At 31.3% G+C, this 14,182-nt stretch overlaps 2 protein-coding genes across 3 annotated transcripts; one reads left to right on the forward strand and one right to left on the reverse strand.

The window, feature by feature from the left end:
* Nucleotides 1–1,121: 1,121 nt before the first annotated feature.
* On the reverse strand, nucleotides 1,122–4,548 carry LOC146913733 (myb-related protein 2-like). 2 transcript variants are annotated; one of them, XM_085716946.1, is made up of 8 exons: nucleotides 4,320–4,548; nucleotides 3,704–3,905; nucleotides 3,440–3,516; nucleotides 3,201–3,258; nucleotides 2,976–3,051; nucleotides 2,802–2,871; nucleotides 1,697–2,099; nucleotides 1,122–1,595 (listed from the first exon to the last, which is right to left on the reverse strand). In XM_085716946.1, the coding sequence occupies exons 2-8, from the start codon at nucleotides 3,900–3,902 to the stop codon at nucleotides 1,297–1,299; spliced, it is 1,182 nt and encodes a 393-aa protein (XP_085573072.1). In that variant the 5' UTR covers nucleotides 3,903–3,905; nucleotides 4,320–4,548; the 3' UTR covers nucleotides 1,122–1,296. The 2 variants fall into 2 exon arrangements, with proteins under 2 accessions (XP_085573072.1, XP_085573071.1); XM_085716945.1 differs by having other exon boundaries at nucleotides 2,976–3,063.
* A 6,125-nt stretch (nucleotides 4,549–10,673) lies between these two features.
* Nucleotides 10,674–13,250, forward strand: LOC146913734 (Tryptophan/tyrosine permease). The gene is made up of 2 exons (XM_085716947.1): nucleotides 10,674–12,293; nucleotides 12,814–13,250. The coding sequence occupies exons 1-2, from the start codon at nucleotides 10,777–10,779 to the stop codon at nucleotides 12,890–12,892; spliced, it is 1,596 nt and encodes a 531-aa protein (XP_085573073.1). The 5' UTR covers nucleotides 10,674–10,776; the 3' UTR covers nucleotides 12,893–13,250.
* Nucleotides 13,251–14,182: the final 932 nt, after the last annotated feature.

The raw sequence follows: 14,182 nt of genomic DNA on the forward strand, positions 1-14,182 counted from the left end.
ATGTTACTAATTTCATTGTCTGCTGCTAGCAAGGAAGTCATTTAAAGGCAGAGCAAAACTCGTTATGCAATAATTCACAAAAATTAGCATTTTGAAGATTCGGACTGCGATCTTGAAATGAACATATTTCAAAGTCTCAAATCTACATCATTATGTCAACCCTCGAGGGAGACCCCAACTAGTCCCTTACCCCTACAATAAATCTGAATCTTGTCCTTCCATTCACTCTCTCCTTATCCCTCCTACCACAATTTGTTTTTATCTCTTCAAATTTTAGAGAGAATATCAATCAACAGACAAAATATAAGGAAAGAAGATCAAGAAAGAGAGAAGATCAATAGAGAGTGCTTAGAAAGAGACGATCCAATTTAATTTACATCACATAGACCAATTCAAATCATCAACTGCAATCTCCAACTCCTCAACGCCTAAAATAATTCTTCATCATTACTAATCAAACATGTAATGATGAAGAAGAAATCATCCATCACGTTACAACTAGAATTACTTATTCTATAAATTGTATCACTTGGACCGATGCTAATTTTTTAAAATTTAAACAATGAGAAAAAATTGGAGTTTTGAAATTTTAAAATATTGTGAAAAATCTGAAATTTGAATTTATTTTTTTTTGTTTCAAAATTTTGGGAATATTATTTTTCCCTTGAATATTTGTTATAAAAACATGAAGAGCAAATTAAAAGTGGGATTTACAAGAAATGATGGGTATAATAACCTAGGGAGGAGGTTCCATCAATGAATACTTTCTTAATTTAGAATCCATTTTCTTAATTTTGTTGACTGACCCTAAGAAAACCCGTATAATTTTAGGGCTTCGCAGCAATTTAACTCAGATTTACGACAATAAGAATACCGATATTTACTTTTATAAAAATTATGGTGTACGACGACCCTGAGTAGGGAACAACGACGAGAGAATGCGATTGATTGAGTGAGAACGAAGACGATTGAGTTAGGGTTCGTGTGAGACCAGGAGGGGGGAAATGATTATTGAGTGAATGAGAGTTAGGGTTTGTGTAAGAGGGAAAACAAATACGTTTTCTCAGAGAAGAGGGTAAAAACCTTTGAGCATTTTGAAAAGAAAAAAAAAACATTTGACCTTTTTAAATTAAATCCATACATATAACAATCATTTTTCATTTAGTCTACATAAGTAATTCTACATTACAATCTGCTGGTTGGAGAGCAATTTATTCTGTTCAACTAAGTTATTGTCAAATTTGTCATAAATGGCATGTTCCAAAAACAAGATGCAAAATATTCCAGCTAAAAATCTTAGCAATTCCAGCTGAAACCATTCAAGTCAAATTTTTGGCTGTGAGAAGAAGCACCATTGTCATCATGGGAATTCAAGTCTAGTTTCATATCAAAGTTTGCTAGTCTATAATCTTGAGAAATTTTGTCACTATTAAGTTTAAGTTGAACTCCACTAGATTCAGCACTTTTTCTTCTTTTCCATTCCTCACCCTCTAAATCTTCCTTTGTAATATTTCTCCCCCAAAAGTTTTCTTCTTCATGAACTCCTATGTTCATAGACAAGAGACTTGACGTCCTTTCTGGTACTTCATCCGGTCCTATTTATAAGAAATAAAAGACTAAATCACACAGACAAAAAACACGTTCAAAGAATGAAATTTGTCGATTATCAATAGGACATGAGGGAGTAAAAAATTACCCTTTAGTACTTTATCATTTGATGAGGGAAGAAACATCATATTCTCCTTCACTTCTTCACACAATGGGCCATTATAAGCTCCATAATTCATGCCCTTGTTATGTATTTCTTGGTCTCTTTGAGAGTCCTCACTATTGGTTAAGAAACTCCCCATTGAATAATCAATGGTTTCACCTTCTTGTGTTTGTTGAGGCCAAAGTACATTCATTTCTTTTAGTTCTGAAAATTTGGAATCAAGGCTTTCAGTGGATACTCTTGATGCTAATTCAGATAGTTGAACCTTTGCAGCATCAAGTCCCATAGCTCCTAAATTTTGTCTTCCTAGTGTTTCCTTAGCTTTTTCAAGCACTGATTGAAGGTACTTCCCTTGAGCCTCTATTCGTAGTTGTAAGTGTCGTTGTACCTGCTTAAAGACGCATTTAGGTATGTTTTGTAATTTTGATAAATTTAATAATAATTGTGACGGCGCCTCAATTATATTAGGATCAAAATGTTTGTATACTATATTGGAAAAGAAGCAACTATAACACTTGCAAACTTCACTACATTTTGATGGGAAGATTTTGTTATGAAGTGATTTAAAATTTGGTTACTTAAAGTAAAATAGTAGTTACAATTACAAATGATTGTCGGTCATTAGATTAAGTAAACTCGCAACTTACTCCTAGAAGTAGTCAGACATTGTTAGGTAACGAAGCGATTCTCTCACACGATGCAGCAGAGAAACAAACTTTTTTATGTAAAAAAGTTGTACCACATGCAGTAATATGTTGTCTTAGTTAAAAAATCACTGTACTATGGAAGATGATCCAAATCTATTAGGTTAGCGCATAGAATAAGAGAAATAGAAAAGGGTAAACCGTAAATCATTGATCATTTTTGTCCATGTGTTGTCAATGTCAAGCACATATGCTATTCAAAGATATCATTTGAACTAAAATGACCGATGGTTTACAATTTCAACGACTTCATTTGAATTTATCGTTTTTCAAGATCTAATCTAAAAGGTCCTATAGGGGCCAAATTGAGGATTCAAATCACTTGATCTTTTTACAAATGTATGAATATAAGTATTTGAAGTTAAAGTTCAAAAGACCTTCTATACCTCAAGCTGCTCATGTAATCTTCTTTGCACTTCAATTTGCATATTTAATGCTTCATTTATATCTGAATTTCTGGATTGAGAAATTATTCTTGTTAGTGTTTCCTCACATTAGAGAATATTCTTTTATATTTTGAACAAAATGGAAACATTTTGACAATTAAATATTGTTCTTACTTGTTTGTTTGGAGTCCTATGCTTAAATCTTTCATATGAATTCCACTTGATTCTGACATTCTGCTTGTCACTACTTCTGAAGTTGGTGCTAGTAAGATAAATTCATTTTCATTTTTCAAATTATGTGCTTGATAAAAGAAAAAATTTGTGTTGCTCATATTCTTCTTATGAAAGACATGGAAATAATATTTAAAACAATAAAATAAAATAAAAATGTTCCCTTACCAATTTTACTGCTGCCAGTATTTGTTTGTCCATTCATGCTTCTACTGATCCTGTATTTCTGCCATCAAGAAAGTAAATCAATAACTAAACACAATTCCTTCAAATAAAAATAGATGGAAGATTTTGTGCAACACATGCAAGATTTTACTCAAATAAAAATATAGAATGTCCAAAACTAAAAATTATTTATATGGTATAAATACAAATAGTAAAAGGGCAGTGATGTATAATGTATTTACCTGTAGATGACTCTTTAAATGGTATAATGTAAGTCCAGGAATTCCCATAAGTTTCAAAACTGTTTTTGGTGTAGCTTCTGCATGAAAATAGTAATTAAATTAGCTTCAAAATTGCAATTTTCATATGCACTAACAGTCCAAAGATGTTTTACACTTTAAGCATCAATCTTAAAGGTTATATAAATGATGGATCACATTGGTTGACAGTGAAAAAAAATTTACAATTAATTTGTACATATATAATTTAGGTATGAATAGACTCACTATCTGCTCCTCCAAGTTGATTGACTGCTTCAATGAAACGTTCATGAAGATCTGGTGTCCATTTTAGTCTTGGCTTAGCATCAGTTGAAAGAACAAGTCCTGAATCTGAACTTCCATTTCCTCCTCCTTGCATGTGCATCCTTAAAGCATGCATGTTCCTTGCTTGTTGCTGATGTTGCTGATGATGATGGTAGTACATTCTCTTCAATAGAAGGAAAAAAAAATTATCATAGTCATTACTCAAGTCAAGATGCACAAGAAAATTATTCTTCTCAAGATCAAGGTCTTAAAGAAAACAATATTTTAAAAACCAAACTTGACATCGAACTAACAAGACCTTTGGATCATAGTTCAACTGCCTTAAACCGTTAGAACCGGGATGAAATCGCTATTGAACCGTCAAAATAACTGAACCATAGTAAAGGCCAGTTCAAGATTCAACCGATTGAACCATCATGTTCGGGTTAAAACACATAAATAAAGTTTTGAGATCATGATTTGAGTTGCGATAAAGTTCTTTTTTTAGGTTTTTGTATTGACCCGATTTCCACAATATGAAAAAATGTGATGCGATCACGAGCACAATTTAAAACTTGCTAAAGATCATTCTTTTTACCAGTCGACAAATGAAATTGATTTGTTCTAAAATCTTCAAGAGCACTTCCTTAGGGTTTCAACTCAAATTGTGTCAAGTTTCTATAACTCTTGCATCCTTTTTTCTTCTAGACAAAAAAAAAATCTAAATGAGTGTTAGTTGCACTCATAGATATCTTTCTCTTTATAAAGAAAATGCTCTTAGGAGAGAGACCTTGTGATGAATGGAATAAGAAACAACTCAAAACTATACTATAAACTTAATGTCTTAATTCAATATATACACATAAGTACTTAAAAAGATGTGTCATTCTTCTTACTTTTCATCATTGTGGGATCTCATTCACTTCCACTTTTTTATTATAGGAGCAAAGAACTTATCCAATAGAATTGTGTGCAATATACTTTCTTAGAAACCTCACACGTTGCATTTAGAATCAAATTTATTTGTAATAAAAAAAAATAATAAACAATCAAATTTATTTGACCTATGATCAGTTTATGCCTGCATATGTTTTTGTTCCCCTGACAAATGGAAGAACCTTATTCCAAAAGTTAAGAGAAGAATTCAAAGTGACATGAATTATAGAATAAACTTTTTTTTTTTTTACTTTTTCCTTGAAAGCATCAGAAACCACACTTCACATGTTTGTCAAGAAAGATTCTTGACTTGGAATTCTATCAATTAGTCCTTGTCACTCACATAGGTAATTGGGGCAATTTGGAGTATAAATTTTACTACTTTATGTTATCATCAACACTGCCAATGGGAATTGACCAATTGAAATCTTCATTAGATGGAAAATTATGCAATAATTTCATTATATAAAGTTGGACAATCACAATATATATATATATATATATATATATAAAAGGCAGTGGAGGAGCTACAATTTGGCTTAATATAAGGCTTGAGACCATAAACATGACCTTATGAAGAAAATTTAAAAATTACATATTCATAATATATGCAAGAAATTCAATAAATACTACCACATTATTTAAAATTTGTCTCATCGACTTTTTCAAACAAAAAAATCCTTAATAGCCAAAGATGAATGATTTGGAAATTTGCTAAGAAAAAAAAAACAAATCAAATAACTTACGGTGGTTAAAATTACAGTTCGGTATATTTACAAGGATCAAAAACATAATTAAGTTAAAAAAAATTATATTCAATCGTAGTCGTTGATTGGATGTTCAAGGGTCATTATGCTTATAGGATAAATTTACAGTTACTAAAATTAATCGTTTAAGTCTAAAGTTGTATATGCTCACTCTTTCTTTTGAAAGGACTTCTTGTATTAGAGGAATCAAATTTCTTCTTATTAAAGTATCTAAAAATATAAAATATTATATCATAGATAGAATTGAGAATTGAGAATAGTTATAAAAATGGAAAGCTGATGTTCACTCCTTAGAATTTCTTTTTAAAGAAAGGAACAGAATAAGAACACATTCCATTTTGTCTTGTTTGGTAAGTTTGATGGATATGTGGCCAACAAAGAATAAAAAAAATTAAAGGACCTTAGATTCATGATGCCGGCTTTGCCTTGACGAATCCTAAGCAGTTAGAACCATATGACAAAAGAAAAATATTAATGAGTTTATTTTGTTCCTCTATATCATGAACATGCATTTTGATTATTGAATGTGTTATGTGTTGCATTGTCACTAATCTTTAATGTATTAAATTACAAAAATATTTTTAAATGTACTTTGTCTTAGTTAATTTGATAATTGAATGTGTCATTTTTTAGTTAATTTATTCTTCGAATGTGTCTTCTGATAATCAGTTTAATTTGTAAAATTACTAAGCAATGAAAGTTAATAATCGGATGTGTCTTTTGGGAGGGAGAGTACTACTTGTCCTTAATCCTATTGTATTGATCGTGTACCACTTGTACTTATTTCTCATTTGCTAATCAAATCTTCTTTGCTATTAAAAAAATGTGACTATGGTAAAATCTTTCAAGGGTATTTTGGTAATTTCAATACATTCTATGATTATGGTGACATCGTCTTCACATTTAACGACCAAAATAGTGATTAACTTCTCTCATATTGGTTTAAATTTCAAGGAATCTCACAATTTTTAAAATTAGTTCATTTTTTTGAATTTCACGTATATTTTGTAGATCTCACAAATTTTAGAGTCTTGCTAACAAACATCCTAAGGGTATTGTTTAAGAAATTTTGCATATGCCAAATGTAGTATTGATCTAGTGAATTGAATTTTTCAGTGGTTATGGTCGTAGTGTCCCATTGTGTGTGCCAAATTTGTTGTCGAATTTGAAAGTTAGTCGAGGTATAAACTAATAACTCTCAACAATTATTCTCTTCTTCAATCGATCCCTTAATTTGCGAAAGGAACTTTGTCCCTCAGTTGTGACGTGTGGGTTTCTTAAATACTCCAAAGAGTGTTAAGTACGTTATTTTTGGGGTGTTCAAGCTACTAGACTAAGAAACTTATAAATGAAAGATAAAGTACAAAACGGTAAATGGATAAAAAAAAAGCATAAAATGATTTGTTAGATTGAGTTTGTGTGTTGAAAAAGTGCACAAGCTTAGTATTACTAGGAAAACACTTGTTCGGATGGCTCAAACGATGGGTTGGTACCCCATGTTTCGCTTGAATATTCCACTTCGCGACATATTCCAGTGATATTAGCTACATGTGTGCAACTTTCCCTTATAATGTGGCTTCGTGCTCATAGCATACATCAGTTAGTAGCGTTATAAACATGAAACACGAGTTAATTGTTCAATTGTCTAGTTTAATTGAGTTTTAACTAATTATGATGTCCCCGTGACCTTCGTATACCTCATTAGACTTGAAAAAGATTCGACTAACATGTATTTAGATGTATTTGTACCCATCAGGGCTGGCGCTATGCATAGGCCAGGGGTACAATGGCCTAGGGCCCAAAAATAATTTTTGTAGGAAGGGGTGTATATAGTAAAGCTTCATTTTATAGGGGTGTATATAGTAAAACATGTAAATGGACCCCAACAGACTTAAGCCCGATAATTCTTCTCTTTTTTTTTTTTTTGCAAAACTATTTCAAAAAGCCCCAAACCCTAACATACTTAAGTCTTACCGACCTTCAATTTCTTTTTTTTTTTTTTTGAATTTCCTTCTCTCACCCTACTCACTTCTCAAGCGCCTTCGTATTGATCATTTTTACCGTTTGGATTTTATAATTTGAATTTTATTTGTTGTATTTCGGATTTTATAATATGAATTGTGATTAACTAGTTTTTTTTCAAAACAGTGACAAAAACTATTAAAATGACATAAATGAAAATCACAATTTATAAAGACATAATACAAATTGTCAAGAATTGAACACTTTTTATATTTGATCAAGAATTCATAAGAATCAGCGATTTTCTATTGTTGTTTATATGGCAATTACTTTTGTGAAGAATAGATTCGAAGAAACTACAACCTTATGACTTTGAGATAAAAGTGAAGCTTTTTTTTTTGTTGATATTTTGTAAAAACACTTATATTCTCCATGGTGATATATATATATCCTAGTTTATCAGGGCTGGTTTTTTTAGATACGTTTGATATGCCTACATATCATTTTACTTAACTATGTTGGGTTTGATTTGTCCCCCCAACTTTTTTTGATCTGTTATTATTTTTTATTAATATTACATAGGATGAGGTGCATTTGACACTCGATGTTTTGGGATGTCAGCATAGTTGGGATTTCAAAACATTTTATTATGGTAACTTAGGGTGTCAACATAGTTGAGAAGTCAAGTGCCATAATTAATACCTGTCGAATTCATCGTTTATCAAAAAAAAAATTATGAAGTATTATTTAAGGGGCCCTTTTTTCAAATTTAACCTAAGACCCATAAAATGATAGAAACGGTCCCGGTATCCATATAACCTGCCATCTACTAAAAGAAATACGCCTAACCCTAAATCACATGTCATCTAACATGCATTTTTTTAGTTGGAAACAAAATGATTAAGGGCGTTATAAAATGAAAAAAAAATATGATATAAAAAGTAACATAGCTTTCTAGGAGGGTGTATTGGATTAGGATTCTAAGAGATTTTAAAAGACTTTTTAATTATGAAACAATCTTGTGGTATTCAATCAAGACTCTTTGCAACTTAAAAAAAATCTTGTAGTATTCAATCAAGACTCTTTGTCATTTGAGGTATTCAATCAAGACTTTTCATCACTTAAAAAAAGTGTCGTGGTATTTAAAATCATTCAAATTTCGAAGGATTGTTTAATAAATTGGATTTTGATGGATTTTGTTTCTAGTGAAATTTTAGCATGAAAATGTTTTTCGTAAAACATGAGATCTCTTATGATTGTTTTTCTTTTAAAATTTTACTATCTCTCTCTCTCCTCTCTCTTCTCCATTCTCCATCTCTCCCTCTCCTCTCTTCATCTCTCTCTCTCTCTCTATCTCTCTCTCTCCTCCCTTCTCCCCTCTCTCCCTCTATCTATCATAAAAAAATAAGAGTATGTATTGAGAATATTATGATAGAGAATGTGTTGTGATCATTTCATTCCGATGAGTCCTTAAAATTCATAAAATCTATTGAAATATTATAAATCCATAAAATCATTTGAAATCTTTTAAAACCTTACAATATAATCTTAAGAAATTTCATGTTTTCATGAAAAAAGACATTTTCATGTTAAAATTTTACTAGAAAATCCCACAAAATCCATCAAAATCCAATTTTTTAAATAATCCTTCAAAATTTGAATGATTTTGAATACTACGAGACTTTTTTTAAATGATGAAGAATTTTGATTGAATACTAATATACTTTTCTAAATGACAAAAAGTCTTAATTGAATACTACAAAAAAAAAATTTAAATTGTAAAAGTCTTAATTGAATACCACAAAACTTTTTCATAATAAAAAAGTCTTTTTATTATGGCAAGATTTGTGTATGGTGTAAATGACATAATTATATGTTGGGAGAGGAGCACTAGAGACAACCACAAAGTTACTATGCTTTTCATAAGGCTACAAAATGTTAATGTTTCTACTTCTAATTGGAACTTGGTCCCAATGCATGTCTATCACTATGAGACCCACCATACTGTGTTGGTGACTCGTGAGTATCCGATTTGGACTGCTTTGGTTTTTTTTATCGTATTAGTCACTGAATCTGAATTTCATTCATTCCACAAAAAGCTAAAAAAAGGAAAACATAATAATCAAAAAGTGTCACATTTGCACGGTATTTCATTAACTACAATTAATCTCAGTGTTTTGGTAAATAATCTAAAAAATACATCTAAAGTTTAAATGTATAGTACTAATTTTACAATTGAAATCAACCAAATTACCATTTTTTTTAAATCGTGCACGATCCAAACACGACATTTAAAATGAGATTGAGAGAGTAAAGAAATATAATAATGAGATGAAAGAGAATAATTATAATTTTATAAAAAAAATATTATTAATTATTGCTGTGTTTTCTTTTATCATATATAAAAAATCATGTTAAGAACAAACTCTTTAACAGTATTTATTTCATTATACTATCTTTTATTGATCGAAATTCATACGAGTTCCATCAATTTATGTGAGGTCCATTAATTTTTGGTAGAATGCATATAAATTTTAACCAATAAAATAAAGTGAGTTGAAATAAGTATGTTAGTGTGTTACAAGCAGTTCTCTGAATACAAGTCAAATGTACTTTGTGCTAAATTTAGAACAAAAACATTTGAGTTTGGTTTTTGGATTGCTTAATCATAATTTCTTTTTTAAGTAATTTAGTGGTTAAAATTTCATCTCTTAAAGGTGAATAAGTGAGGTGTTTGATGTTCGAACCTCGATTCTGGTATATTATAATGTATTGTCCCTCTTAGTGATTTATTTTTTAAGTTAAACTAGCACATATAAATTGCACAAATGAGATTTGAACATGAAATCTTAAGAAGAAACACACTTCAAGGTCTCAAGACAACAACACCACAACACCAACCCAAATGAGTTAAGAAAAATCATTATTAGTAACGATGATAATGATATTCATAGTATCTTTACAACGATGATTTGAACTTTATCACTTAAGATTACCAAATCAATTACTTATCGGAATTGGACACAATCAATCTTTTTCCACACTCATGCAATCAAGACACAATTAGTCGTCCGATTTTGATCAAATGGCCTAAAACTTGAATATTTATTTTAATTTTATAATTTCAAAAATACCAAACTTACATCTCAATCGTCTAATCATGATCAGACGGTCAAAATGCTCGACTGCCTGACCGTAAAAATTTGGTGAATGCACCAAATCCCTTTTAGGGTAACACTAACACCTAGGCTTCTCCTTTATATTTGACCCAAAAGATTCCCTGACACAAAGCCAGGTTGGTTCGTGTGTTATTGAGATTCACACTCTCAAACTCTCATTGTCACACAAAAATTTTCTTCCATCATCAATCACACAAAAAATTCCACCAACATGCAACAACAACATTTTCATCATCTCCACAAACACCTCACATATCCAAAACCAAACATCCTAGTCCATAAAAAAAACCATTTTCAAACCAAAAAATTCATCACTCACAACACTACCACTTTCAGTTTCACAACCAAACCCTCAAATTTTCTTCATATAAAAAATAGAGTTATTGCACCTGAAAATGACACCAATATTAATGTTGTTGAAAATGACACCAATGTTAACATTGATGTTAATGTTGAAAATGAAAACTTTATCAAGAAGAATCAATGTCCTGAGAAAAAGAGTTTCTGGGGTGCAGTTAGTTTGATAATTGGTGCAGCAGTTGGTCCTGGAATGTTAGGTTTACCATCATTGACAATAAAATCAGGACCATTACCATCAACAATCATAATCTTGATTTCATGGCTTTATGTGATTTCATCAATAATTCTTGTAGCTGAGCTTTGTTTTGATGCAATGGAAAATGATAATGTTGATGAGGTTAGTTTCACAAATCTTGCAACAAGAACATTAGGTCAAAAATTTGGTTCATTTGTTGCATTGGTTTATACAAGTTTATGTTTTTCATTGCTTGTTGCATGTGTTGCTGGTATTGGATCAATTTTAGCACCAATTTTTCCAAGATTTAGTAGTTTGGTTCTTCATTCATTGTTTCCATTTGTTGTTGGAACATTGATTGTGTTTTTCCCTTTCAATACTATTGATTTTGCAAATAGGGTTTTGTGTTTTATGATGCTTGTTTCGATAACCGGATTGGTTGGAATTGGAATTGTTGTTGCTAGAGCTAATATAATAAGCTCTTTTGGTTCAATTTCATGGAAATTTTCGTCGATTTTGCCGATTATACCGGTTGCTGTGTTAACATTAGGGTTTCATGTGATTACTCCGTTTATATGTAAAATTGCCGGTAATACTATCGATGAAGCAAGAAAAGCAATACTAATCGGCGGTGTTGTTCCTTTGGTAATGGTTCTGTCATGGAATTTGATTGTGTTGGGACTTGTTGGGGCAAATAAAGGTCCAAACTTTGTTGGTGATCCTATTACCCTTTTGCTTTCGGTGAATCCTTCTGCTTTATCTGCTGTTCAAGGATTTGCTTTTTCGGCTATGGCGACTAGTTTGATTGGTTATGCTGTGAGTTTGCCTAAACAGATTCTTGACACTTTGGAATTGGTATCTGGAAAAGGTGCGGATAATGAGTATGGAAAGGGAAGAGTTGGATCGGTTTTCTATGGCGGCGGTGATGGTGTTGGTTATTCAGGGAAGGTTGGATATGGAAGTTCAAGAGATTTGATGAATGAAATGAGATTGAATGAAAAAAAATTTGATGGAATTAAATTGGTTGTAACATTGTTAGTACTTTGTTTTTCGGTGTTTATAGCTTCGTATTTCAGGTCTACTTTTTCAAGAGCTCTTGATTTTGCTGGTGTTTATGCAAATTGCTTTCTTTTTGGGATTATTCCTCCTGTCATGACTTATATTCATCAACAATCCAAGAAGGGAAAAATCAGGTATATGGTTTGTGTTTTCCAAGTGATGCTAATTAGAGTTACACATTGATTTCACGGTGTGAAGTACTGACACAGGCACGAATATCAGACACGACACTGACACGTAGACACCAATAATAATTTAAGAAAATGAACTTGTTGAATGTAATCACGTGTGTCAGTGTCGTGCCAGTGTCGGCCACTGTGATGTGTCTGACAACCGGCATGCCTTCAATTCAAAATGTTTGTGTTACAGAGTTTCACATGACAAAATTAAGCATTCAAAATTCATATCGAAGGAATGGCCGGCTGATTTGACTCTGTCACATGTGGATTACTCCATTTTCTCAAATTACTACCACTGTCAACATGTCAGTATTCATGTCGTGTTCGATGTTTGTGTCAGTGCACTTCATAGCAGTGCACACAAGTTATACATATACATTTGTTTTCAATTAATTGATTTTTCAGTCCCTTAGCATTGCGAATGTAAAGGCTGTGGTTACTGATATCTAACTGTCTGTAACAATTGATTTTGCAGGCCATCTTTCATTCCAGGAGGAAATATGACACTTCTGCTACTTTTCATTGTCTCAGTCATTTTGGGAATTTGGCATTAGATGTTCTTCAAAAGACAAGGCTTAGAAGGATTTGGTTCAGCTGCAGTGAAAGTACTCTGCGGTCACTGCAATCGGTAAATTTCAACTTCTAGATTGAGATCGGACAGTTTATATTTCAAATTTGTATTCAAAATATGACATGGTTATGATGGAAATCAGAATATAAGTAATCTAATCTTAATCCAACAGTCGAGATCTATGAATACAGTAAATGAAGAGTATTTTGACAGTAGACAATTCGGATTCGGCCTAGAAACAGGACAAATTCTGTTAAGTACTAATAATGGAGTTATGAGAATAAATCTTTTTTTTTTTTTTTTTTTGCATTCTGTCAAGCATTCAAGCCTTTTTCATCCTTTTTGATATTCTAACAGTTCATAGTCAGTAAAAAAATCATTTGTTTTTTGTCACAATGCAATTGAAGTTTGAAATGATATTAAAGCAACAGGATTTGATAAAGGAACTATATGATTGTCAGATAATGGAATACATGTCACCAACAAATTAATTTTGAGTGAGATTATGTAGTCTTGTCTCCAACTTATTATAATTTATAACCCTGCTATAATTGCATTAGAAATACACTTTAGAATATTCACTTTATAACACTATGTATGTTAGTGGCTGAAATTTGGATTTGGATTGGATCTGGTTTTCACACTTTTCACCTTTGATTACTTTGTCAAAAAAAAAATTGTGAAAAAGTCTAAATCCTAGCCACTTTTTTTTCTTGACTAGGTTGATCCACTTCATGATTGTGGATTCTAAGCAGTATGAAATCACTGTAAAATGTTTTTTATGTTGGGCCATTTAGGACAAGTTGTACAAATCATTTAATATATCAATCATATAATGATTTGAGGTAATTATTTCCCTGAGACTGCTTACTTGTTAAGTATTGAAATTTCAATATTATAAATTTGTTATAGCCAGTGTTACTTGTGGGAAAAACAGGGTAAAGCTACGTACAATATACCAAATGATAGGACCGTTTCCTGAATCCTACATATGTGGGAGCTTTAGTGAATAAGACTGTCCTTTTATAAATTTTTTATAGTAAATGATTATAAATTTGTTATAGTAAAAGTTACTTGTTATAGTCTATAGCGATGAAGTTCGATTCCTACTGATAAAAAAAAAATCTCTGATGACATAGGATTATTGTTAAGACGATTTTAGAGGATCTTAACCTTTAATTTAGAAGAACATATGTTGATTCCTACTTTTTAGTTAACCATGTTAAAGGATGAAGTAACGACGGTCATTAAGCACTAATTAATCATTATTGAG

This window comes from Medicago sativa, chromosome 6 (assembly GCF_051527215.1).
Source record: "Medicago sativa cultivar Bolivia chromosome 6, Bolivia_mono, whole genome shotgun sequence".
NCBI lineage: Eukaryota > Viridiplantae > Streptophyta > Magnoliopsida > Fabales > Fabaceae > Medicago > Medicago sativa.

Bases quoted from the DNA above. Each gene is read 5' to 3' on its own strand.
- LOC146913733 (XM_085716945.1), bottom strand. From the start codon at position 3,902: ATGTACTACCATCATCATCAGCAACATCAGCAACAAGCAAGGAACATG. The intron at 3,259-3,439 runs GTAAATACATTA...TCTTGATGGCAG, and splicing joins ATTTAAAGAGTCATCTACAG to AAATACAGGATCAGTAGAAG. The intron at 3,064-3,200 runs GTAAGGGAACAT...TTATCTTACTAG, and splicing joins TACTGGCAGCAGTAAAATTG to CACCAACTTCAGAAGTAGTG.
- LOC146913734 (XM_085716947.1), top strand. From the start codon at position 10,777: ATGCAACAACAACATTTTCATCATCTCCACAAACACCTCACATATCCA. The intron at 12,294-12,813 runs GTATATGGTTTG...TTGATTTTGCAG, and splicing joins TCCAAGAAGGGAAAAATCAG to GCCATCTTTCATTCCAGGAG.